The sequence below is a fragment of the Rhodnius prolixus genome, unplaced genomic scaffold (assembly GCF_049639745.1).
Source record: "Rhodnius prolixus isolate KJV_2025 unplaced genomic scaffold, Rpr scaffold_22, whole genome shotgun sequence".
Taxonomy (NCBI): domain Eukaryota; kingdom Metazoa; phylum Arthropoda; class Insecta; order Hemiptera; family Reduviidae; genus Rhodnius; species Rhodnius prolixus.
The window spans coordinates 616,930-644,093 of NW_027411617.1; the positions used below are offsets into that span (position 1 = coordinate 616,930).

Genomic DNA, 27,164 nt, shown 5'->3' on the forward strand with positions numbered 1-27,164 from the left:
CATTACATATTATACTAATTACTCAAAATAGAATTCAGTGATGACTGTTTTCTGATTATGCGTGCAAGCCCTTTCATTCAACTGCGAGCAAATCATTTTGCCATAGTTCCTCAGCAGTTTAGAGGTAACTTTATTTAGAGATAATTTTTTAATTCCCTATTAAATCAGACATTATTTAAGTTACAGACAATGAACTAAAAAAAAAGCAAGATTTATTGTAGCAGAAAAAAATACTTTTTTCAATTATCTAAATTACTTTCTGTTTTAAGATAGAGTAATAAATGATTAAAATTTACTTAATTCTTGTTCAAATTATATGATTTTTTTTGGAAAATATAAAACATTTATAATTAATAAAATTCGCGTTACAATTTATAAAATTAATTATTCAAAGAATGAAAGATATATGTAACTTAAGTGGATGCAAAGTGAGCATTATAAATATTTATTATGGTGAATAAATATTTATTTAGCAAGTTCATATTTTATTCTGAAATTAACTTACCTTTGTTGGGGGGAAGTGACTAATTTGTACTTTTGATTACAAATCTTAGAAGTGCAAAATCTATCAGCGGTCACTAGATCTTGGGTCGATTTCCTGCTCCACTCGAGCACTTCGTCTTTCAAGTTCATTCAGTAAGGAAGTTTTCGCCTAATTAACAACATATAATATTTACAGTTAATACTTACAAACAATAAGAATACGGTGGCGCAGATCTAGTATGAAATATGCCGTATACAGTTTTATTTATTTTTATATAAAGCCATTTTGGCTAATCTATAGAATAGCGCCCCGGGGGCGTGGCCTGTTTATTTTTGGGGGGTGGGAAGTACAGCGCACCTACCGGTGAAAATGTAAACTACTTCCCGCGAATGAACTGTTTCGGATTGTGCGAATTTCGTAACGCTTATGTTTCGCACGCATGCGCAGTACACTTACTGCCTAGCAACTGCTTCCTGTTTAATGTATTAATAGTTCCCGCGAGTGCTCTGTATGTGACCTGAGGTGCCGTTTTTTTGTAACTTTATGAGTATGAGCGTTTTAAATTTGCAGTTTTTTTTTTAAATTAAAGCATGAGTGTAGTGTGAATGAGGTTGGAGTTCGACAGGTATACCCTCCTCAGGAAAAGGACTCCACAGAATAAGGTAAGTTTCTTTTGTGTTGTTATGTGTAATTATTGTAATGAATCTTGTGACACAAATAAAAAAATTGAGGGTGATTAGGTAGGTTAGGAGGGGTATGGGGGGCGAAGCCCCCCATTAAGAAAAAAATCAGGGGGTGTGGGGGACGAAGCCCCCCATTAAGAAATAAAGAAATAATTCGAAGTGATTCTGATTCGCTGTTACCATATAACCCGCTAGATTTAAGTGTAAATATAAAATAAAGAAATAGTTTTATATTTATATTTGAATATGGCGGGTTCTATAGTAACAGCGAATCAGAATCACTTCGAATTAGGCCACGCCTCTGGGGTGCTATTCTAAAGATTTACCGCTATTTTAACTAACAATTAAAGCTCGACGTAAGGATATGGTTTGTCAGATTTAAACAAAAAATAAAAAAAATCGCAATAGCTAGCCCGAAAGGCAATATATTTCGGGTTGTTGTTCAAATGTCTTTTCTTGATAAGTGTGAGCTACAAAACTGGCCACATCTGAGAGCAAAATTTAACTATAGTGTTAACAAATGCAGCAGCTTGAGGTGAAACAGTTTTTATTTATAAATCAGTCAGCTCTGCGCAAGTATTATCCTGTTCCTTATGCTGCCTGTGAGTACTACCTTCCTTCTAAGCAGAAACCAAGAGCTGCAATCTCTTCAATGGACTACAGCTTTTACTGATTTGAATTATCAGAAAGTTTGTAGGTTGAGAGATTAATTCAAATTGCAGAAAAAAAAGGAATAGAAGTTCCTGCCAAAAAGAATTTACACTACCACTAAAATCTGCAGAAGCAAAGACTCCAGGCGGGCCCTAGTCAGCTCCTTCTGCTCTCGTTGCCACATCTTCCTTACTCGTGCAGACATAATAGAGATATACAATAAACCATAGATTTAGAAACATGACAGTAAAAAAACTACATCATTACTTCATATCATGGGATCCATCCCACCGTACCGAATCTGCGGAGTGAAAAAACTGTCCATAGAGAAGGTTCGATTTCGAATAAATCTGAGAAACTGAAGTATCGCTTCAGAGAAGATATACTTCCGGTTGACGAATCTCATGCAAAACCGTAGTACATGGAGCGTAATAGTAAAAAACGGAAACAAAAGTTAGAGTTATCAACGACTTTTCGTTTTTGAGATATCTGTTTACAATTGCTCACTTAAATATATTATGCAATCCTAATACATTCTTTGCCTGCATTAAGAGAAAGTAATAAATTAGGGAATTTGAAAAAGAACAAGGCAAGTTGCAGTAGAAGCTGATTTTTAAGTGACACAGGTATAGATACAGAAAAAAATCCTTTAAAAATTTATTGAGAAGGCCAATGCAAAAAAAACTAAAGAAAGTTTTAAATTCTAAATTATTCCATATCGATGTTTGTTTCCATACAATTGTCTCTTTGAAAATTTTTAATAATTCCTTTCTTTATTATTAGTGATACTGTAATTTATGACTTTTTATTAACTATATTCAGCGGGTATGAGGGAATCCAGATTTTCTTAAAATCCTTTAATTGGTATTAAATGCTCAGCTCAAATTTTATGCAAATGTACAATACATACAATGCCGTATTACAAATAAAAAAGAAGAATAAATAAAACGACTTGCATTTACCCTAACATAAAACATTCACAGCCACTTTATTACCGCACCGACTTTATTAACTAACCAATGGATTATGCTTGTACTTGTTTAACTGAGAATTAACTTGAATACAGCATTGTTTGCTTACCTTGGCCTTTTCCCCGGAGAGTTGATTTCTGATCTCATTATGCTGTCTTTCTAACTCCGCCCTTTTCTTCTCATAAATCTCGGTGAGTCTGACTCGCTCGTGTACCCCTTTTTCCACCATTGCGCTGGCCACTTCTCGTTTCATTCTAACGAAAGAGACACCAGTTAATATAACTGACAATAGCTTTCAATTCCAAATACTTTTGGAGGTAATGAGTTTATTAACATACATTGTGATTCCCTCAAGAATCCATATTTGAATTAGTTAGTAAAACAGGTCAGAAAGTACGTGTAGTGATGATCTACAATTTGGTTGTCATTATGCTAACACCCAAGTTACTTAAACTAGCTTTACATGTTTGTGTGATCTGGCAGATGTTTCTCTTCTTTTTCAGACTAGCTAGGATTCTCATAGGTATGCCAAGAGTTGTGTGCCAATAATTTGGGAAAAGATGGCCTTACTGATAGCATGAGTGAGAAGAACAACAGAAGATTTAATAATTCAAATCAGCTTGGAAAGCTGATATTGAGATATATTAGTGAAATTAATAAAACAAATTCTAAAAGAAAAATTAGGAGGGTCACTATTTAACTTCGAGACTTTGGTATCCTTTTTCCGAGAGAGTTAAGAAGAAATTGAGGCCGGTAGACGAAAATAATTAATGTTTGTATCACATAGATTTTAGAAATATTGAGAAAAAAAAAATCAAAAAACCGTTTGAATGTACATACTTTGAATGAATACTTCATATATTATTTTATTTTTTTTGTTGCCCTTTCTGTACGGAAGTAATTTCAATGTCTATCCCGTTTCTAATTAAGGACCACATCTTTCCTTAAAGGCCAGACTGCACGCCTAATTTAAAATAACGTTTAAAAGAAAACAATATCTTTTGCGAGGTAAGAAGCATTGATTGAAAAATAAAAAAGCAAACAATACTTTCGTTAATGTTTGCTAGCGAAGCCTGAGATAGATTTCTCAGCAATTTCTTTTCAGCCGGCGAACAGTACCCTTTTTCGTAGGAAAAGCTTTTTTTAGTCTAACTAAACCCAACTTAGATTCAGGAACTAGTAAGGAAGTAAACAAATTTTTTCATAGAAATGTAAATTTTTGTAGTTATTCACGGAAGGCTTTATATTCACTAACCTGACCAGTTCGTCCCGGTCTCTATGTTGTTTGGCCAATGCTTTTACCTCCTGTCTTCGGGATGTCTGCAATCGCCTCATCACATCCGAGGTTTCTCTTTCCAACAATGCGTGCAACATTTTCAATTGTTGCGACTGGGAAGCCAGCATAGCTTTTTGGGCGCTTGCAAATATCTAAACATATTAAAACAATTAACAACATTAAACAGTATATACTAAATTAAATAAATAAACCAATTGTTTGATTTTTAATACCATTTCGTGATATTTTTCTAATAATTCCCTTTCCTGACAGATATGATCCTTAAACACTGCCAACATCCTTTCAGAATGGCTTCGTGGAATAGATCTACCAACCTCAGGAGTAGATGCCTCATCACTGGGCTGGTCTGTGGTCCCTCGTCCACTAGCATCGCCACTCTCTGTAGAACTATCCCTGAAACAGCGATACCTGTGGCTGAAACATTAAGGTGTCTGCCAACGATAACGCAGTATTTGAATCCATCTGCGGATTAAGTATTTCTCAGTAGAAACAAAACAAGATCTTTTTAATTAAAAAAAATTATCAAGAATTTAAGAATTACAGTTAACTAAGATATACTTGCTCACATATTTTTGCTGGAGAGCCGCTTGACTAGCTTGTTACTCATGTAGAACTTAGTTTTAGGCTTATCTGGATCTAATGAACACTGCAGTCGCATCTTTTCCTGAAAAAATTAAAACAAAGTATTTATTTTATTTTTTAATTCAAGGCGCGTCAAAATCTGAGGCTATTGGTACCAAACTTATTTCAGGGAACTGCCGATAATGTAATTATTATTAGAAAAAAGAATAATGCCGATTTTTTATTTTTTTTATTTATGATTTAAGGCGCAACAATATCTGAGGTTTCGTTTTCTGATTTCTTCTAATTTCATTATCTTAACAACAGCAGGCTAAAATAAGTACATGAAAATAATAAATAATCTGGTTGAATATTCATACCACTTTCTTTTAGTTCTAATTACTTAAGATTCTATCTTATTAATTTTCTTTTAACTCCGAATTTTAAAAAACATATTTCTTACGAAAATTACCTGGTTTGGAAAATTATAGATTATACTGAAATTATACATTAGAGACCCCATTCACAGGAACATAACTTCTGTCTTGCCTCTCCCACGACTATAGTTCTATATGAGCGCCTCAAGTCAGTGTTAATATTCTTTATAAAGCCTTTTACAAAAATAGTGTGGGGTTACTACCGAGTGCAAGAGTTACACTCCGCCTTGTTAATTTCTGGAATTCTACCATTGCTGGGTCCACTTCAATTAGCACATCTCTCTCACTTGACGCGCATATTCCCTGATCTTTAGAAATCCAATAATCTCAAATATCTATTTATCTAAAATGTATTAACCTAAAATTCGAAAATCACAATCACATAACACGAGTAACAAAATCTATTTCTTATACTTGACCTTGCGCATCCACGCTTGGTATACCGACAAATATTGATAAAGGCTTAATTGGTAGTAAAACTTGCTAAATACCTTTTCTTGTTTCTTTCGCAAAGCTTCGAGTTTTTTTTCTAATTCTACTTTCTTTTCTTTGACAGACTTACTGTCCATAAACGATTCTACCGGATCGGCCACAATTTCCTCTATTTCTGAAAAAATATGGTTGTCTTAAAATGGTAGCAATGAAAGAAACTTTAAATCAAATTATATATAAAACTTACGAGTTCCTGAAAGTGGTCTCTCTTGGGGTGGTAGTGAAGCTCCTGAGACTGCAGCTTGATGAGGATGATGCTGAGTTCTAGGTGGGGATACATGAGACTGTATGTCTTGATGAGTTGTCGCTGTCGTGGAGGCCACAGTTGTAGAGGCGACCGAAGTGATGCACTCATCCAGCGTGACGGCCGCCTCCCTGACCGCAGCAGTCACCAAAGAAGATGAAGAAAGTGGAACAGCTGCTGCAGAAGCTCTGAGAGGAGCATTTGGGCAGGATGTACTGCCAGTATGAGATGCTCCCGAATCTGGACAAATCGAGCCCAAACGTTTAGCTCTTGGAACAGAATGGCCCGAGCCAGGATCTTCTGCTCCGCCTCCTCCCTGAGGAAAGTAATAATTTGTAATGATTTAATTTAATACTGAAATTCTGTTCATAATAAGCACCATACATATACATATACGTATATTATTCTAATATTATAAATATACTACTTAGAGATAGATATGTTTTTATTATCAAAACTGAAATTTTAGTACATATACACAAAAACAAAACAAAAAACAAAGACCTCCGCTTGGTCACTGACCATCAGCGGAGTTTGTGTGGGGGGAAAAAAATACCCATACTTGTGTAACTAAAGAATACCAATAAACTTAAAAGTAACTAAAAATAATGTCAGAGCTGATTCATATATTTTTATTTACAATTACCACAACATTTAGTCCACCCGCCGCCCAGGACGAATACGAATGCGACCCAACAACAGTAAGCAAAGAGAAAAACCATTCTTTTAATTTTCTTTTAAAAAAAATCATGAAGCATTCCATTTTCCAAATTCTTAAACTAATTATGAGATAGAAAGAAGATCAGCTTTATAAATTATGAAGTACCAATCAAAGAAGTTTCAGCAGACGGTTATGAATGAAGAAATTTACGGTTATTAAAGAATTTTGTGGACTTTTGATAATTTTTCGTGCAGCTAGCCGAGTATAGAGTCTCACTGAAAGTCGTTCGCAGGTGTAAGGATTTTTTTTCTAGATTGCAATTTGGCAGTTCCTTGAAATCACTGCTGCAAGTGGAGCCTCCAGATGGGGCAAGTTACTGTAACATCGTCCTTATGATCACTTTGAAGATCAGGAGTTTTTAATGACAAATCGTGTTCCAAGTAAACCTTAAATCACGTGAAAATTGTCGAGAAAAGTCGTAAATATTGCTGTAATTTTTCTAGAATGTCAGTACACAGTTAGAGAATGTTGATTAGTTATGACAAAACCAAAAATGACAATAAAGCAGTAAGGCTGTGGAATTCGAAATTTAGGTGATTTTGAGATTGGATGTTTTGTAAAAGATACGATCAGAAAACACACCACAATGTAAGAAGAAGGATCTTCACAACGCAGGAAGGAGGAAGAATTCGTTCTGTTACCCACTTTTCTTTTATATTTACTAAAATAAAAAATTGATAAATTTGAAAATAAATTTATTAAATTGAAAAATAAATAATCATTACTAATTTAATCAATTCTATATTACAAAAAAATACCTCCACTATGTCCGTATCTTCAGTAAGGACAGCTAGCTGTTGAGCTCTTTTATCTAACTCACTCTGATACTTTATAGGATTTGCTAATGCTTCTGCAAAATCTGAGAAGCCTTCAGGTACATAATCCTTGACCACTATGTGCAGGAACAAGGTTGCCAAAGGAAGAGGTTGGCCACATTCTGTCCGAAGACCCACATGCCTATATCTATTAATAAGATTATATTTATTATGGCTGAATCTGAGAAACAATAGAATTATTTAATTTAGAAATGTAATCTAAATATCTTACCCTGGACACAAACCAATGACAGGGAGCACTCGATGTCCTATAAATTTAGCACCTTCCTCATAGGCGGCGATCCTTATACAAGCTAGTTCAGGTAGAACTACCTGCGTGAACATTTTTTAAAATCTATTTTTATCTGGCTGCAAGGTTATTTAATTGAAATTAACATAAAGTGAAAATGGCATTAAATGAACTAATAAATTTTCCTACCTTTTTAAACACAAATGGTTCTTCATCATAAACAGGATTGATGCTGTTGTTGGGTACAATTTTTGTTCTAAACTTTTTTCTAACGGTATCTGCAGGAAGTCCAAACATATCAACCTCAATGTAAGTACCACATCGCTTTTCACTCAAAAACTGACCGGATATTACATTTATAGAAACAGTGCCCGCTATTATTCCATCAACAGTTGATTCGGCAAACGGGTCGAATCTAAAAGATCAAACAGATTTTGTCTCGATTTGCAGTAACAGTATGTGAACTACTAAGAATAAATAACATAAAACAACATGAAAATATAAACAATAAATATTAACCTGCGGTCTTGTCTTCTCATAAATTCTGGCTTTAGAAGATAACCACATCGCTGGTTGTACTCAAATATTCCAAGATTTAACTGCATAGCAAGGTCTGTATCAAGATTTAAAAAGTTTCAAATTTATAGTAAGTAGGTAAATGGAAATAGCACTCCAAACAAAATGTATACAATCAAATACAAGGTCTGCTCATTTCTAGCCCTTAAAAGGTTTGCACTACACAACGTTTTACCATTACAAGTCTTAGTCTCTACCGGATTTGTTCGATTCGACAAAGAGTAGGCCTCCTAGATGAGAGTGGTGTGCGAAAAACCCATGGATATAGTGAAAATATCTGAAATTTTTTGTTTTTAGATTATGTGTTCCCAAAACCATCACAACTGCAACTAGTTCAGAATTTACTTAATACATATCAAGAATCATAAAAAATCACTTCCATTATCTCCCAAGGTTAGATTCTTAGCAGAGATTGATTTCTTTGCCTGTAATAGATCCTCACAGACTTTGGAAACGCAAAAACGGTTTAATGTAGCAACTCATGAGAATTCATGCATATCAAGACAGTAACCTATTTCTGTGTTGTTGACAGGCTAAGGCCTAGTAACCTTGAGAGCGAATCTTTATTCAAGAAGACAGAGAAGGAATAACAGTAACTAAGAACAATTATTCCAAGGATTATTCGAGTATAGTGTAAACCCTTGAGATTTTAAACAAATCCATTTAATTATTAAAATAAAAATCATATTCAGTCAAACCTAATGTTTGATAATTTAGTGCTACTAATTGGCATCCAGCATTCCAAAAGACTTGAGGCATGAAGTTTGAAGAATCAAATCTGGTACCAGCCGGATATACTCGGGAAAGTTGCTGTTTGTTGTATTTTACAAATTCTATTGGTGATTCTTTTAAAAGCATTGTTGCCTGCTTTTCATCAAATGAAGACATTTCATAGAATCTATTCTTTTCTGTGAAATAATAACAAAAATCCGTAAATAAAAATCTAAACTTAAACATCAAAGGCTGAAAATAACGAAACTTACTTTCAGTAACTTCGAATGATACGAAATGAACGGGTTGAACATAGTTGACTAGAGCAGAAATCTCCGCACCTGCTTCCGTTTCTTTGGCAGAACCTGCTTTATCACCTTTGTCAGCTGATGGTTTTTCATCTTCGTCACCACTCGAACTTTCTATTTCATCATCTCCTGTAAGTGAATATTACTTCTACAATATATTTTGATAGGGAGATGTCGTTTTCATCATATTTAATGTAGAGGTCACTTTATCCAGTAAAAACTTTTGTTCAGTATCTTAGTATACTAATTTCAAAGTTCAATTTATTATGTTCCCTTCAGTACAAAATGCTGATTCAATTAATGAATAAGTGAAACTTCCTCTAAGTTAAACTGAGATGCGGCTGATGATATGTTTTAGCCTTTTAACAAAAATAATTTTTGCTCTGGTAAAAACTTAAAACTTATAACCATTAAAAAAAAAAAATAAATAAATAAAATAATACATCTTACCACATGACAGTGGCGATAATTGAATAAAAAAATTCGATTAATGCACAAGACCTCCTGCTCTTTATTTCTTGAAATTTAGATCTTGTACAAAAACATCTTTACTCAGAAAAGATAATAGTTTTTAAATAAAGCGGCACTTTCGGTCATTCCATTTTCTTCAAGTTTAGAATTTCGGCTACATTTTTATTTTGTTTGAAAATCGTTTTAACCCACAAAGAACTGATAAATCGATTAAGTAACCGCTGTTAGGATGTCTAAAAGCTTATTCCTTGTCAAACACGCCAGTCCATGGATACCAGACACCCCTTTCCAGAGCTACCGCCGCTTCGAAACTGCTAACTATCCGGACACTCTTGAAATTTATTTAGGCTCTTCTAGGGAAGCCTCAGAAAAAGAAGGGAGCCACAGATTAGAGTAAGCGCACTCTGGTGCCCTAACATCACCCCTCCCCTCCCTTCACACCAAAAAAAAATCCAGAAAAAACGGCTAATTGCACTTGCCGCTACTGGGGAGAACTACTTATTATATGGTGAATTACCATTTTCATCAGGTGCTGTATGTTCCTCGGGCTTGTCCTCCTCGCTGAGAGTGATGCCTCCACCGCCACCAACTGCTCCGCCACTCTCCTTGCTTGACTGTCGGAGAGGTGAGCTCGACTGGTGCATGCCAGGCACTTCCCCATTCCCTTGCACGTGCTGCAGTGCTGGTTCACTCTCGCCAGTTGTAGCCTCTCTTTCCATTGGTCGATGATGCTTCTTTTTATTCTTTATTATTATCTTCCGTTTCAACATGGAAGGTGGTGGGAGTGGCGTACCTGGCTCTAGCTGAAATCAAGTGTATGGTTATTTTAAACATTTTTAAAACAAAACGAGAGAACAATAATCATTGCATAAGAAATTTTTATGATTATCTTGGATAGCAATAATAACATTCCATGGTAAAAACGTTAAAAACTTGTAAACGGGTTCACTAAAACAAGACATTGGAAAGTAAGTACTCACTTTGTGCGAGTCTAAAGGAGTATCTAATAACATGTCGCCAAAAATATCTCTGCAGTATTGTGCTATCTTGGCCTGTTGACGAGGGTTGCAATGATTTTCAAATGATAATATGACTGGATAATCAGAAGTTTTGAAAGCTGATTCTGCTATAGCTTCAATAACATCTCGTGCACCTGCAACAAATAGCGCACTGGGTATTAAACCTATTTTACCTTCATTTCTCTTTGTTTACAATCACTCAACGATCCGGAATTGGCTAAAATGCCTTATCTAGGTATCTTGAATGAAGACAAGAGTGGTAGTACGAGTTTTTTTTTTTGTCATGGATAAAAAAAAATTATAATTAATTATCACCTTAACCTAGCCAGAGACTCACTATGTAGGTATAAAAAGGTGTGTGGGATAGGTTAGAGATTTGGTCGTAAGGTGACTTTGAGGGCTAATATGGTGTGCTATGAGGATGGAAGACCCCGGAATAGGGTGCTATCAGAATTCCTGCCAGCAGTAAGAATATAATCTGCATCTAAATTACTTGAAATCTTAATTCATTATAAAATCAAAATCATATTTTAATTTGTTTGGATTATTTTAATTCTACTTAATAATTATATAAAATTTCAGTATCCACAGAGGCCTTAAGTCTACTCTAGCCTCAATCTACCACTACTTCATTTCTTCGCCTAAGTAGCAGCTAGAGACGTGTTTTCACTTTAGACCCAGCGCAGTACATCAAAGGATATCGAGGATATGGAGGCGGATCCAGTTCTGGTATCTCCCCCCGATGGGATAGCCCTAAAAAAAGTTACGACAAATCTTTCAAAAGTTCTTATATAGAGTTGTTGAATTTTAAATACAATTCCTGTATATTCCAGAGATACACAAGGAGCCTCGTTGTGTTTGCTACGGAATTAAACATTTAAAAAAAGTACTTTTCATTTTGTTGCCGAGTCCTTTTGCCATTTCGTTAGATTTCGTTATCATTCACGATGGAGGTCTGTATTATAATTACTTACTGACGCTGGCTATTCCTGAAATGGTTCAAACTGGCCAGTCTTACTAAATACGCAGACAATATTATAGGGCATTTATTCTGAATGAATTAAATTATTACCTTTAATTTATCATGAAAGATTTAGTATTTGCTACAAGCAATTACAGTGTTACTTTTAACTTCTTTTTGTAAATAACTCTAGAAAGTAATGTCTTAATAATGAAACTCTCAAGATGTTTTTCATGCCTATTCGAAGGTATTTATTTCTTTTATATATTTGTTTTTTTCTCATTCTTAATGCAGTATCGGATTGTCCCTCGTGATAGTCTTGTATATATTAATTCCAATATTTTTCTGTGAATAAACTTTGTTGTTACTACAACTAATGCAATCACTCACTATATACTCACCTATTTCAGGTACAAAGGTATATCCGTGTACTATGACCGGCTCCTCAGTCACTCGGCCACCATTCCAGAAGTCAAGTTCTACACATCTACAGCCAGCTAGCAGACACTGCCGATAAATTTCGACGGAAGATTTGCCAGTAAGTTGGTGTCCTAGTTTTTGTGAAATAGATATATTAAATGAATGCGCGATTCGACTAAAAATGTACATGTTAAATCCAGTAGATTTTTAAGTCTGGGATAAATAAAACATATAAATCACATTGTCCGAATAATTACTATAATTCCCAGAGGAAACTGTTAAGCTACATCACAATAGTTATGATGATGTAGCTTAACCTTAAACCACAAATTTTACAATACCCTGAAGAAGGTTATTACCTTCTTTTGTGTATATATATATATATATATATATATATATATATATATATATACATATATATATTTATTTATTTACCGAGACGTTGGTATGAAGAAAGAAATTTGTTGTGAATTTATTGACCGCAGGTCAATATTCCCCAAAATCTTTATAATAATAATTATTATTATTGTTATGTTTATAATGTATGTATGTATATAATATCCAGAAAATAGTTATAATGATGCATTACCCGTGAGGTACGTGTTATGCGATGAATTAATAAAGTAATGAGCCAAGGGTTGGTCCATATCGTCTGACAGCTCTACTCTCGATTGGGCTACGATTGGATTGTCATCGCTCATCAGGTACCTACAAGCACAGAACTAATGCTTATTTGCGTCCCTCCATTAAGGTAACTTTCTCTATATTATAACACTACCTAAGAAAGCCTTCAAAACCAAGTTGACCTTTGTTGACAAGTGTTTTGTTGGGTTCATACTGTGCGATTATGTCCTTCGCTTTGGCTACATTGGCGTAAGGATGTAAAATCTCATTGAGGCGGGGATCTCGTTGTGTCATATTTAAAAAGTCAACCAATTGACTGGCAGACATGGTCTTTCGTTTAGAAGTTCCTCCACAACTGCAAATTAATATTAACCGTTAAGAGACCCTTATCTTGTGACGTCACCAATTCGACACAGAAGGAAATTACAAACTAGAACTCACATTTCATCAAAAATCTTCTCCACTTCTGTTCGTTGTGTAAGATGTTTGTAGAAGTTAAAGAAATCTTCAAATGTAAACTTTTGAGGTGTCACTCCCTCATCCTAAAAGAAAAATAAAGACGCTTACGTGCAAGAATTAAGTCGATGACCAACTTTACTTTAATTCTTTTTTATATGCTTTTATTCACTAACGGGATCAATGCTGAAGAGGAAATTTTGTGTTTTGAAAAATAAGAAACTATAATGTTTCTTACCAATACAAAAAAAAAGAGAATATTTTCTTATTAATTGAAAGAAAGTAGCGGTTTCCAAGCACTAGGGCTCTTAAAAATATATAATCCCATATATGGGATTACGAATTTCGAAGAGTAATCGAACATTGAAGTATTTTCAATTTAATGTCCAAAAACAATTTTTTTCAGAACTCGGATAGGATTTTTTTTTTTTTTTAATGAGGATAAAATGTTCGTAATTTGAACCTACGATAGAGTGATGTACTTTCTAAGAGTAGAATTAGTGGCATTCTGAATCACGGCAATGGACACTAATAGATTTGACGGTGAACTGTTGACACTGTCTTCTGGATGTAAGCAGCTGACCCTTGCAAAAGGCTGGGTACAAAAATCTTCAGAAATAAACGTGAGCAGTTATGTCTACAAATCGTTACACTTACTTTTCCTGTGCATAACATTAATTACACACAATCGACTTTTGTCTTGCTCAGGACGTATAACTGTTTCAAAATCAATAGAAAACGCTTGCTTTGAAAACTCCCCTTTTACTAACACTTATTTCGGCTAACACTAATTGTTTATGCATCTAAAGTTACCTTCGCTGAAGGGGTTCCTGCAGCATCTAAAGCGTTTTTCACTCTTTTCCGATCATCTTTATTTTGGGCGAACATCTTAACAATGCTGTAAAAAGTTTTCGTAATTAGAATTAAAATCTGATTAGGCTTACTTATGGGTAACCAATTATTTGGTAATTTTAAGTTTTCATCACATATCATACTATCTGAACCATGAGTAGAATTCTAAATTATTGAACAATGTTGGGTTCTGTGAACACTTTGCCTTCATATATGTAGAACAAATTTTGCCTACTTATGGTTAAAATAAAAGTCGATGCCCCAAAATTTGATATGATGTTGCTCTATTTCTTATTTTATTTTTTATTCACATTGGAATAAGAGCTCAAAACATTTAAAAGTTGATCATCTGCTAAGACGCGAATTTCTCGTTCTGGTTATTCAGATTGTTTCCGTTTATTCCCGCACACGATGGACTTTTCCGTAATAAGTATTTTACATAATTCCCTCACGGTATGTTTCTGTTATCTTAAAATAAATGTGCCTTACTTACAATAATTTGCGAAAATCAGCAGCAGCTAATAAAACATATTACAGACTTAGTGGACGATAAGCTACTGAACATTGTAAACGACAAGTTAAGTTATGTGCGTGACCTCCAGACCATACCCAACCGCTTGAGCTAATTTTCTATCAGAGCTTCCAAAGTATTCCGTACGATCGAAGAATTTGATCAGCAAAAGTCATTTTTATAATTCTTCTTGGCATTGAGAAATCTAAGATAAACAGATTAAAAGTAGACGCACAACTTAGGAGTTTGACGGAACTCTGAATGAATGATATATATATGCAATGCGATGTTGCATTGATTTATTAAACACGTACAACTAATGATTTTGCAACATGTGTTGTCATTTGAAACGAACAATAGCATTTCTTTTAAGTTCAGTTAATGCATGCTAATAGACTCAAGTACGATATAATGCTTGTTAATGTATATTTCATGTTCTGAGAACTACAAGCGGCGGGTAAGCGAATTTCTACGGATGCCAAAAGCGAAAGTTTTCTCTATTGTTACTTAATAAAAACCTAATTCTTGAGTCTTGCAATTGCAACAGTCATCCTTGGTGATTTGAATCCATTTCTTTTATGGAACGCTGAAAGTCATCAATTTTTGATTTTTTTTTTTTTGTTTATTTATACAGGCTCACAAAAATAATATTGTTTTAAAGTAAGTTATCGGAAAATATTTATAAAACAAAAGCGTGCAATATTAACAAAATTTCACTTTCTGATGCGCAAAATGAAAGATAATAGGAAAATATGAAGGGAACAAAAAATAATGATACCACATTAACAACTGAAGCTAAAAAAATTCTTTTCCCAGTAAGTTTACCGAAATTTAAACCATTATACTGAAAATAAAAAATTAACCCTTACTTAAAACGAAAAGAAATTTAGTAATGGTAAATGTCTGTCATAGTCATGGAGCAATGTCTGTCATAGTCATGGAGCAATGTCTGTCATAGTCATGGAGCAATGTTTCTCAAACATTAGGTCGCGTAAAATTTTAACGGGTCATGAAGCAGTCCAAAGAGTAACTAACCTGTTCATAGAAATTCTGGTGTGAGACACGTCTGGTTAGACGCGTAATTTTTTAAGAAATTTATACTGAAAGCAGCACTGTCAGAGTGCTCGCATTTTAAGAATAAAAATAAGCTGGCTACTTACTTTTTGATGGGAATTTTAGAGGTTTTATCCACGCTTAACGACAATTTAGTGTGCGCCTTTAATAAAAACTTCATCACTGAGCAATTTAGCTGAGAAAGATTGAAAGCCAGTTTCAGCAGTTCATCAGTCCATAGCTGTGAATTTAATCGTTAATATCTACATAAAACTGCTCAACACATAAATACAAAATGATTAAATAAAGTTAAAAAAGCTGACTTACCTCTGCTATTTCCTGCTTTGCGCAGCAGAAATTAATGAAGGTAAGATTGACAAAGTCCGACCCGTAGCATAGTGTAACAGTCTTCTCGTTTAGATTGCCCGATCCCATAGTCACTATCTGCCGCAGCTTTGGATCCTGTATGAACATAGATTTTGTGAACTATGCCTGCAAATACACTCCTATCATTTTTTAGAAGTGTTGAGTTGGGATCCAAACAAAATAGCTTATTTACCTGACTGCCCCCTAACGGCGAAAACTGTATCAGAAAAATTCTAAGCAATGTTAGATATTTGTGTTGGCCGGTATGTCGCCACTGTGTGCGAAAAATAATACGATCCCGCAATTCCTGCATTTTATTTTTTGTTTCTAAGTTTGGGTCTTTACGTTTAGTGTTGTATAGTAATGTTTAATAGATTTGAAGAAAATTTCCGCGACCGGTTGAGGAAACAATTTCAGCCGATTTTCGCTGATGAATTCAAAAACAGTCGCTGAGAGTGCTCGAGAAATAAATGCTGTTTGGGGCCCAAATAAGTTAATTGCAACTTTGATCAAATGGAGAAATAATAACTCGCAAATTGGTTACCTAATGACAGGTACAAAGCGGCTATGTTGTCACTTTAGAGGTTTGTTCTTTATTTTAGGATCGTACATACGTGCAATGAAAAGTGGATCCCGTTTACTTCTTTAAATTCTGCTCTACAGTACTATGTTTTCTTCTTCTTCTTGAGTAAATTTTATAATTTAAAATTAATTTTTCAGGTTTTGCTCTTTGTAAAAAACACTTTCAGCTTTCTGTTTGAGCTTTTGTATATAGTTTCATTTTTTTAAGTTGTGCTTTGTGTTTTCTTTTACTCCAACTATAGATTTCAGAACTTTTTACTTGTCAATGTCATGCTACAAAGTAATTATGAATTTTTTTGTAAGGTTGGAGGCTTAACCTACTAGACATTAAGTTGGATGGTACATATCCAAGGCTACAGTGGGGAACAGGACAAGCCGAGTATTCCAGTCTTTCTAGCCTAATCTGTCGATCAACATTACTAACATACAAACAGCGCAACAACGGTAGAGGATGCCACTAAATTAGAATGTGAAGAAATTCTTTAGAAAATGAAGGGTCTTGTGGCTAAAGTAAATAAACACGAATATTGATTTGTTTGATGGATAAAATAAATAAAGGACACCGGAACAACGTTATTTGGAGTGATGCCATACGCTAGCACTTGCATTGATTGTCCGCCCTCTTTTATGAATAAAATTGCATTCAGTATTCTATTGGCAAACATTTATGTGGTAGCTTCTAACAAGCCTCCAAAAATGCCTTTTTTTTCTTTTTTTTGAAATTTTTACTTCTATTTGTCAGGTGTTGGATTTTTGAAATCTAATCACACGAAAGTGATGCTTCGACTTTATTTCATGCACATTTCAAATTTATTGAGTTACCTTGATAGTCATCTAGATTTCCTATTGACGGGATGGTTAGATAATGGATGATTCTCTTAGGAGATCTCAGTTAGCTTTAACTGAGCTAAGTTAGTATTAGTATTGATGCAAGAGAACTTAGCGACAAAATCCATCCACAATAAATAAACTTTTGCTGAGTTGCTTTCAATATTTTTTGAAATTTCCTTCAAAATGGCTGCTATCATTTCTTTCCACGTTTCACACTCAACATGTCGTGGTCAGCATACAAAGAACATTGAAGGTGTTGAAATTTGATATTTATATATATAGATGACGCAATTTCGAACAACATGTGCCCAGAAAAGGTTTGGGCTATTAGCAAGACGTGGAAATATTTTTCAGCTCATTTATTCCTGAGGCTGTTTGGCGCGGGAGGTAAAAAAAACTTTGCTTACAGTTGAATAAAGAGTGGCTGCATTTTAGCGAAGCACACCCTATTCGGATTAATAGATTTCAGATGTGTCAAGATGTGTTCAGGCACTGTAGCCCATACCTAGTGCATTTTTAAGCTTCAAATCTCCTTCGCTGAAACTTTGAACTAATACTGTGCAGCACCAATTGAACTAAAAGTACAATATCACCGCTATATTTATATCTAATTAAATGAAAGAAAAATTAATGTTTGAGAAGTTTACTGGAGAATAAACTTGTCAATTTCTAAACACTACTTATTCATACAACTGTTTGCAGTACTTTTTGAAATGTGTATTTACGTGAACCAAATAAGCTGTTACAATTTAGTCCATTATTTTTATTTCTGCATCTGTATCTATTAATTATTTGCAATTATTATTACTTTTATCCCCAGTATAACTTGCATCATTTTGATTTTATATTTGATAATAGGCCATCTCCTGTGTAACATACGTTTGTATAAAACATATAAATAAATAAATAAAATAAAAATAGCGATGATTTTTGTAACACCAGTCTAGGAAAGTTCAACTTTCTATGATAATGGCAGAAAATAGACGTCTACAGTGCTTTAACACGATTCCTGTAGGATGATTCCATGATGGTTAGAATGATCCCAAGTCCAAATCTTCAAACTAAGCCGACACTACTGCAAGAACATTCTGTAACTTCATAATCTAATCTTTTAAGACTAATTCCTTAAAAATAGCCGAGTATAAGACATTAGGAATGATAGAAAAGTTGGCATACAAGTATACTGGCACTGGTCCCAGCGCCCAGCAGTTCAATATCTCCCTCGAACTGGGTGCTCCTTAACTCTACACTACAACCTCTTGGCTCGCTCCAGTAGCTGTCCAATTCCCTTAACTGGACATGACGGCGGGTAAGTGGTGACTAGCCATATAGTGGCTGTAATGTGATTATGTTCCATCAGTCAGCTCCCCCCCCTCAACAAAATTCCACCCCTAATTACACCAATCCTCTTAAACCTCCAAAAACAATTTTACGAGAAAATCTGAAAACCAGAACACAATTCTGCCTAACCTTATTCCTTTAGTGCACTTTCATTTACCCATTTTTTCAGTAAAGCTTTTTCTGTACCTAATGTAGCTAGAATACTACTACACTACAGAGGCCAGCATATTAAAGTGAAGAATATGGTTGCAATTTTCTAAGAAACCATCAGAAAACCGTATCGCAAGTTCGGATATTATTTTTTGCAAACTGAGGTACGTATGTATGTGTTTTTTTGAACTCAAGCTTAAAAACCGAAATATCAGGAAGCACAAATTTTGTAATTCGTTTGAGAACCTCCAAAAGGTACCCAACAGTAACTTACTGAATTAATTTTAAATTGTTAAGAAATTTGTTCTAAGCCAAAAAATTACTTAAAATGACATCCAGGAATCAATAACTGCTCCTACATCTCTGAATCCATTTTAACGAAATGTATGGTGGAAAATCTTCATGAAAAATTGGGGTTTTTAGAAATTAGTTCCTGTAGGGGTAGAATAATACATCAAACATTAGGCTAACGTCAAGATTCCTTTGCCATGTTTTTATAACTGTAGTTGGTAGTTAAAACAGTGTTCTTCTCGAAACCTACACTGTTTGTGGAGATATTACATGAAACTTACATTTTTTTAATTATAGGTAAAAAACACGTAAATCTATCTGGCAAAGGAACCCACCACAGTTTCGATAGGATGATCAAATCAATCAGATAATCAACTAATTCGAATCAGCAATCCATGGAATGACGACATTCAACATCATCCAGGAAACTGAAGTACAAAAACGCCACTTCAGTACCTTGTTTTGGGCAGGAAAGGGATGTTGCTAAAGGATTTTTTGCTTTGTGGTGACGCGCTGTGTTGATGCAAAACAAAAGGCGTGGCATGTTGAGTAAGGATATATGTAGTTTTGCTCCATGGGAATGCCCGCTCACACACGCTAATCAAACTCAAGATCTCATCGAATCATTTTGCTGGGAACAACTTGATCACCCTCCCTACAGCCCCGTTCATACGACTACCACTTGTTTCAAAAGCTGGTTGTACGATACGATAAGAGCTTTAATATGAGAGCCAATTATGCAGAAAAGTAGATTAAGATACAGGCTTTCATGTAAAAATTAAATTGTCAAGAAAAGTATAGTTGTTTTTCTTTTATTTCAAAACGGTACTGACTTTAAAAAACACCTCTTACATGCATTTTTGGTGTAATACCACCACAACCGTGTCACTTTAGAATACTATTAGAACTAAAGAAAATGACAAACAAACTTGACTTTAGCCATTTCATCCTGGTCTATTTTGAGGTTCTGCAATTTTCTAGTTCTAGAGGAAAGCGTTTCCTTTAGCGCTAGAGGGCGAAACTCGTGAAAGGCCTATCACTTTGGACAGCTTGTCACCAAAATTAACTATGTTGTACTGTTGTATCAAATCACACCCTAAGTTTCAAGAGAACTGATGGTACTATCGCCGACCGTATTAGATGAATCCAGAGCGACGCCAATACTTAAGTTTTCAATTAGAGGAGTTCCACCTCCGATGTTCCCCAAAAAAGTAAATACATATTATGAACCCAAAATTAAGTTTTAATCAAATACATGTAGAAGTAGAGCAGAATTCGTTTCTAAACTGATTAAGCACACAGTGCCAAAGGTCAAAATGTGACTAGGTCAGCCGCACTGGCCACTCCAATGTTAAATAAAAATCTAGTATTTCAATAGTAAATCCACCTCTCTGACGATTCTCGAGATTTTAACCCACTCATTTTGTTCCCTCTCACGACTAATTCGAACTCATTTAAATTTTCATAACGTACACTTTGCACAACTGTACATTAACCTGAGAAGGTACAGAGGGAAACTCGATTTGGAACATTTGACTTGACCATAATATTCCTAGCTGCAGTGAGACCACGAAAAACATGCAGAAAGTAGAGGATTTCTGCGCAACATTCTCTAGAACTTGCATACTAACTACACCCGCATGTTCACCTATCTATAAACTGATTAAAAGTAAAATTCCCTCCGCAAATCGATAGGTCAACCTCTGATGATGAAAGGAAATCCGAAACTGGTTAGAAATATTAAAAAAATAAAATCAATCAAATTAACGAACTGTTTAAAGCGAATATTGACTAAATTGCGTTTTGAAGGAATTAAATGTAGACCAGTTAAGAAGAAGGCCTATTAAATGAAGGTAGAAATTAAGACAACCAAAGAATAGATATTTTAGAACGTGCTAAATTGTGTTAGTATACATTTGTGGCTCATTTCATGTATGTGGAGATTTTAATAAGATAGTATTTGTTGGAACGGATTGATTCTTTAGAACTGAGTTTGATTTTGCTTCCGCTCGGTCATTATTAAATGGGCCCAAATCGATTTGTGAATTCCAGATGTCATCAGATTCAGTTAATGCACATATCTTGTTCCCAGTTTGTTGTTGGTCCAAAATGATTTGAGGTTCTGAGACACTGAGTCTGGAAAAGGTTACGTGGTTTTAATCTCGCTTCCGATGGAAGAAAAGTGACGAATATGAAGAAACTGTAAGGCTATATTAATTTGAGCTTAGTCTGGAGTTCTTGCATTTCATCGATGCCCTTAATCACAAGGAGAATGAAAGAAAGTCGTGTAAGATCTCACCTCAAAACTTCAGTTCATTCGTTCTTCAGAATGTAACTTACTAAGGCAAAATTTGTATTTCCCTAACTGGTGAGTTACCTCCACTATCTGTGTCTGCGCCAGTCTAGGATATAAAGCGCGCTGAAAAAAAGATGTGAGATCATACTACAGTGACGACAACAAAAGAGAGCCAATACTATTTTAATACCCAGCTCTAAGATGGCTGAGCCAGTGCACAAGTATCAAGTTAGGTGACAACACCACAGTAACGTCAGGACCAAGCTAAAAATACAAAAAAACACTTGTTCCCCACCCATTTAATATTTAATGAATATTCATATAATATCTATAAACTATTATTTCCTACGTTCTCTTGCTCTTCTTAAGAGAAGTTTTTGCTAAAATTGGTTTTTAGAATTGATTGGGTGTACATTATTTAGTAAGGTTGACTAACAATAAATCAGTGCAGTATTTCTAAACTGTAAGCTGCTTCAGCCGCTGACTCCATTTATTGCTCGAACGGCATCACTATGTACTTCGAATCATGGAGAATGCGCCTCTGGATCGGGGAAACTAAAAATGCTCATACTCCTAAACGATTACCATAAAAGAAAAAGATCGCAAGATAACATGTTTTGTTTGAATGAATAAGTAATAGATTTAGTTTAAAGGCGTCTAGTGAGCCTCACCAAAGGTCGGTGCATTGTGAAAAGCTTTATGAATTGAATTGGCCATGGCATTTTTATTCATTGGCAGTAATCGTTAAAAATATATAAACTTATAACTCGAGATAATTTGAATAAAGAGGCCAAAATGAGGAATAAAAAAAATACTAATCTATAAAGTTTGTATGCGAAGCGGTTGGATTGTAGACCCACTTTATGCGGAAGCTAGAAGGAAGAATAGTGGAAAGGAAGTCAGGAGAGTAATCTCTGCAGATTCATGTCCCTCTAATAAGGTGCGACATTATTTCAAAAAAATTCAGAATCGTTATCAGTCATGCAGCGGCAACAGTCGCTAACAAGAAAACGGAAATATTAGACGGCAATGAGTAAAGTGTAGGTAGGATGTCAGATCAATTATAGGACCGGATGTGGGTATGAGAACGGATGTGGCGGGCGACATGAGGGGTGGCGACCTTATGACCCGAACACCTTATTGCATGCTGAACGATACTAATATTCCGGCTACAGCCATATTTACAATAATTTATTTTATCGATTTTATAATAATAAAAAAAAAACTTGTACATTTCCTTCAGAACTGATACCATTACAAAGATTCTGTTACATTCCATAAAGTAGCTTGATACGCAAAAGTTTTTAAGAGGGATTTCTTCTGTTATATCATGCTCATCATTGCGCCTCACTTAAGAAATGGTTTTTTGCTGCATGTGTACATTGGTGAAAAAGATGGAAAAGGTACATGAAGATACTTCAAAATCACCTTAATAAGTTACTGTGGAGAAGGTCGTAGTAATAAAACCGTTAAAACGAAATAATGACCTGGAGCAAACGATGATATAAACTTAAGCCGGTAACACTCTCAATACCTCTTCCTTTATTCATATTACGAATGTAATTGCATCTCCTACATATTTCAATTTTGTGGTACACATTCTTTATCTTAGCTATAATTGGGAGAAATGGTCACCAGATCAGAATCAGTTTATCAGACGTTTCGATCATTTGTAAACTTCAATGGAGTTTCAAAACCTCAAGTATTCATAATAATGTATTTAACTGCATTCTGGAAGTTTTTTTGAGGATGTAGTCTCAATAATGATGGTTATACTTAATTATTTACGATTTTTGCCTAAAACTGATGACCAATTCTCCCAATCATAGTAATAACGAAAATTATTACGATTTTCTATTCATTGGAATTTTACTAGACCAGTAAACTTCTCTCAGATGGGACAGGAGGGTAAATTACTCCTCAAAGTCTGTATCCACAGTTTTAGTAACAAATGTGGAAAACTTACATTTTCTACTTGAAATAAATAGTTCACTTCAATATTATCCACATTTACTTGAAAGGAACTATTTTCTCAAAAATCGCTTTTGGTTGGCTGATTTTACTTAAAACCTTAATGACATTTAAAGCTGATAACCAATTTGAATTTACAGCGATTTTACATCTTTATGTTCTGTAGACCATTTACAGAAACTCACTCATAGACCAATTACTAAAAAAGAATTTCTGGGAATCGGAAGACCTCAAATCGATATTTCCTGTGAATGCAAAATCGAAAATTTGCGCTATGATAATGCTTGATCTTAGAGACTTCGTGCAATGTAAGTGAAACGTGCGTGAGCAATGTTAAAAAATTTAAATTTAAACTGCAAGTTTAAAATAGAGAAAATTAAAGTTACGGGTTTAATATGAGAACGGGCTGGATGAAGGGCCTCACTGAGACGTACTTTGAATGGCCCCAGATATCTGCTTAACTGCTATGGTCGGCGATAGTGTCATTGATGTCACCGCGTTTCCCACTGCTCGCTTATCTACAGGCGTCCTTCATAACCACAGTTCTAAACACTCCTTCTCAACGACTAAACTGAACAATACTGCCTTTACTCTACATTACTTTCATTCATCACTATAAGATATAGGACGGGCATCGCGTAAACTATTATAAATTAGAGTCTTCATTCAAAATAAATACTTTGAGGTCTTGTGAATAAGGAAAAATCACACTTAACTCAATTTCAAAAAAGAAACATTCTGCGTATTTTTAGTTAATTCGGAAATAAATAGCAGAATCTTAGTTATTTATATAGGCGTAGTTACCATTACACTTAGAGGGAACCAGCCCCCTCAAAATGCAACTTTTCTCAAGAAATTGAGCAAAAGTGATAATTAAGTTCTTATTTAGTGTGTCCAGTTCAACTCTGGTCTTCGAGACATGCGAGAAAATTCGCCAAATTCAAAAAATTTGCACTTTCAAAAATAGGTGCTCTTCCTTCGTTTGAAGTCCATTATTATTTTTTATTTTTTAATTTAAGGCGCATCATAATCTGAGGTCACTGTCGCATGCGGCTTCTTTTAAGTGCAGGAGATTCCCCTGCAATTCCTTTTTGTAAGTTTCGAAGAAATATGTGAGAATTTCATTGTAATGTTCATACTCATCAAGGGAGGATTTGAGAATAAGTTGAGTTAAAAGAAATTTTAAAAATTTACTGTTTCATTTTTTGGTTGATATCTGTTTTTAGCAAAGTTCTTTAAAAGAAATAAATAAAAAAATTAAGGTAGTGCCAAAATAGCAACAATGCAAGCGGGTCTTAAGGTAAAGACAACCGCTCTGGGAAAACAAGTATTTTAGTCTCATCCAAATTTTAGCCGTAAAATCTTAAGTCGAAAAGATTAAAGCCAGTTCAGCAATATTTATTCTTTAATGATTATGAGCTGTTACAAATTCCATATTCCACACCATTTTTACAAATACCAGTTATCTTAAGTCAGAGAATTCTATCTAATTTTCAAAATAGATTTGGCTGAGGTTAGGATTGACACGAAGAATTATGTCGATAACCACCACTGAAACGTTTTTAAGGGAATTTGACCATGTCAGCGGTGTCCATTTTGAAAAGGGTGGAAAGAGGATTTGTTCCTTATCGCTGATCTGCTAATCTCAATAACTTTAGAGAAAAATATCTTGTTAGGCATGAATCTTACAAAACTGATGCTAAGCAAAAAGGTGATAAACCTTTTACCGCAGACAATATTCTCGTATTAAAACATAATCAACATTTGCTGCGTCAAGTTCCCTGATAAAACAGAAGAGTAAAACTTTCGAAAAATCAACCTGTAAATTTTTTCTTAAGTCTGCCAATAGGTAATAAAGAAGTTACTCGCCATTTTTATTCAAATTAAAGCCTACTTGTTTCTTTCTTTTTAATTTTTTCATGTATATAATTTCAAATCCAAGATACACACTATAAACCTCACTACTTTTTTAAATTCATGTTTATAATTTATGAGATGTGCAGTGCAAACCCACAGGTTAAAGATATCAGTATATCGTATAATTGCAGGGAAATAAACAGGTGTTGTATTGGAAAAAATGTAAACACCACATCCCGCGAGCGAGGCCTTTGTATCCTCGAATCATTTTATAAGTAAATCAAAAGTGAAATCAGAAATACTGAAGATTTGAAGGACAATACTACCGAGTGGAAACTGAGTCTTATAAATGAATAAAGACTAAACCTTCCAAAGTATTGATTAAAAAGGCAACCAAACATTGTAGAGCTGTATGAATGGCGAGCACTTGCCAGGCGAAAATAAAGTTCTGAGTGATATCTTTTCCACATTTCTCCACCAGATCATGGAATTCGGTGCTCTTGATCTTGTACCATAACTTTTCCGCAACGAGGTACAAAAACGGTCTTGCGGACCCCAAAGCGAGAAAGAGAGGGACTTGACATTAAGAGACATCGCCAACAAAACTTAGTGAATTTCTGTTTCATTCGTAATTGTAAATTTAATTCTTAGCAATGAAATATCATGTCCTATGTTTCATTATCCAATTTTCACAGATCGAATGAATAATTTATGATTGCATTTAGTTTCAGGAGGAAATCGCCTGACTTGGCTGGCAGATTGCAAATGTTAATAAAGTCAGAATATACTCGCAATCAATCCCAGAATTAAATTTTATAATTTTATGAGAGGTCATTATACGACATTGCTTAGAGTAAGTACGGTCGCAGCACATAAAAAATTTGTTATTATGAAAAGTAATAAAATCTTACCTTTGGAATTTTGGCCTGTTTTCCGGTCCTGCAATCCCTAATGGTAGCAATATCAAGTAGATCCATTTCCTAAAAATAAATAAGTAAAATTATTTTACCAAGAAAACAAAAATAATAATTTGTAATTTAAAAAAAAAAATTGTTTTAACTGGTTTAGTTGGAAATTGTGGTGAGAGGCCTCAAAGGTAGGCTTACCATACGTTCCGGTTTGACCGGGATGGTCCCGGTTTGAGTTCTCTGTCCCGGCGTCCCGGTCAAACTTGAACAACACCGACACCCCGGCCGATCGTTCCCCCGCGCCCATTTATTAATATGTTTTCAGTTCTTAATAATTTTGATTGCATTTCAAATATGAAAAACACAAATTAAGCGAAAAGCAAAACGAAAATGAGCCTCTTCCTCCTCTGCGTCCCGGTCCTCTTCGTAATTATGGTAAGCCTACTCAAAGGTACCGTCATTGTAAGTGAATAAGTGCACGAAATGTAACCTTTGAATGCAAAGGCAACAAGGCGACGGTTCGCTCTCAGCAAGCGATTCACGCTTTTTACTGTTACTCACGTCTTCTTTCATGTTGGGCACTCAGTACATTAGATATCTTTACTAGCATCAATTAATTATAAGCGCAATCGTAAGAACATAATTTCAAACTCAATAATGTAGTCACTGATGCCCCAAATAATTACTACTTGAGGTCACCATTGCTTGCGGGTGGCGTAGTGTCTAGCGAACTCGATCATTATGTTGGGCTTGTTAGTCTGACAGCGACAGCTGACAGAGAATGAGAAAGTTGCGATGGAACTGGCACCTATTGTGCAAACCATCGTCGCTGGAACAAACTTTTACTCAATGTCCTCCATGTAGTGTTTTGGTGAATGAAGAATTACATATTTTTCTGGTAAAATAAGGAAATATGCGCTTTTCAAGTATTGATTATAAAGCCATCTGGGGAAATAAAATTTCAAATGCTCTTAATAAATCCGTTTAAGTTTCTTTAAAGCTT

The 27,164-nt window shown here is 34.7% G+C and overlaps 1 protein-coding gene and 1 long non-coding RNA gene across 3 annotated transcripts in view; one reads left to right on the forward strand and one right to left on the reverse strand.

Moving 5' to 3' along the window:
• Plc21C (Phospholipase C at 21C) overlaps nt 1-27,164 on the reverse strand; it is a 49,078-nt gene that overhangs the window by 17,727 nt on the left and 4,187 nt on the right. Inside the window, exons 3-25 of one of the 2 annotated variants that reach the window (XM_074134627.1) lie at nt 26,165-26,233; nt 15,896-16,030; nt 15,676-15,809; nt 13,966-14,050; nt 13,138-13,238; nt 12,851-13,051; nt 12,662-12,780; nt 12,054-12,203; nt 10,653-10,825; nt 10,190-10,475; nt 9,166-9,330; nt 8,881-9,090; nt 8,126-8,219; nt 7,796-8,021; nt 7,589-7,689; nt 7,300-7,504; nt 5,764-6,136; nt 5,576-5,691; nt 4,653-4,750; nt 4,299-4,494; nt 4,045-4,217; nt 2,899-3,043; nt 506-652 (exon numbers count right to left, since the gene is read on the reverse strand). In XM_074134627.1, coding sequence (XP_073990728.1) covers nt 569-652; nt 2,899-3,043; nt 4,045-4,217; nt 4,299-4,494; nt 4,653-4,750; nt 5,576-5,691; nt 5,764-6,136; nt 7,300-7,504; nt 7,589-7,689; nt 7,796-8,021; nt 8,126-8,219; nt 8,881-9,090; nt 9,166-9,330; nt 10,190-10,475; nt 10,653-10,825; nt 12,054-12,203; nt 12,662-12,780; nt 12,851-13,051; nt 13,138-13,238; nt 13,966-14,050; nt 15,676-15,809; nt 15,896-16,030; nt 26,165-26,233 — 3,639 coding nt within the window. In that variant the 3' untranslated portion in view covers nt 506-568. The remainder of the gene's footprint in view (nt 1-505; nt 653-2,898; nt 3,044-4,044; nt 4,218-4,298; nt 4,495-4,652; nt 4,751-5,575; nt 5,692-5,763; nt 6,137-7,299; nt 7,505-7,588; nt 7,690-7,795; nt 8,022-8,125; nt 8,220-8,880; nt 9,091-9,165; nt 9,331-10,189; nt 10,476-10,652; nt 10,826-12,053; nt 12,204-12,661; nt 12,781-12,850; nt 13,052-13,137; nt 13,239-13,965; nt 14,051-15,675; nt 15,810-15,895; nt 16,031-26,164; nt 26,234-27,164) is intronic. The other variant, XM_074134628.1, reaches the window with a different exon arrangement.
• On the forward strand, nt 11,101-19,921 carry LOC141457524 (uncharacterized). The gene is made up of 4 exons (XR_012460399.1): nt 11,101-11,453; nt 12,063-12,190; nt 16,820-19,002; nt 19,427-19,921. It is a non-coding gene; the product is annotated as an uncharacterized lncRNA (long non-coding RNA).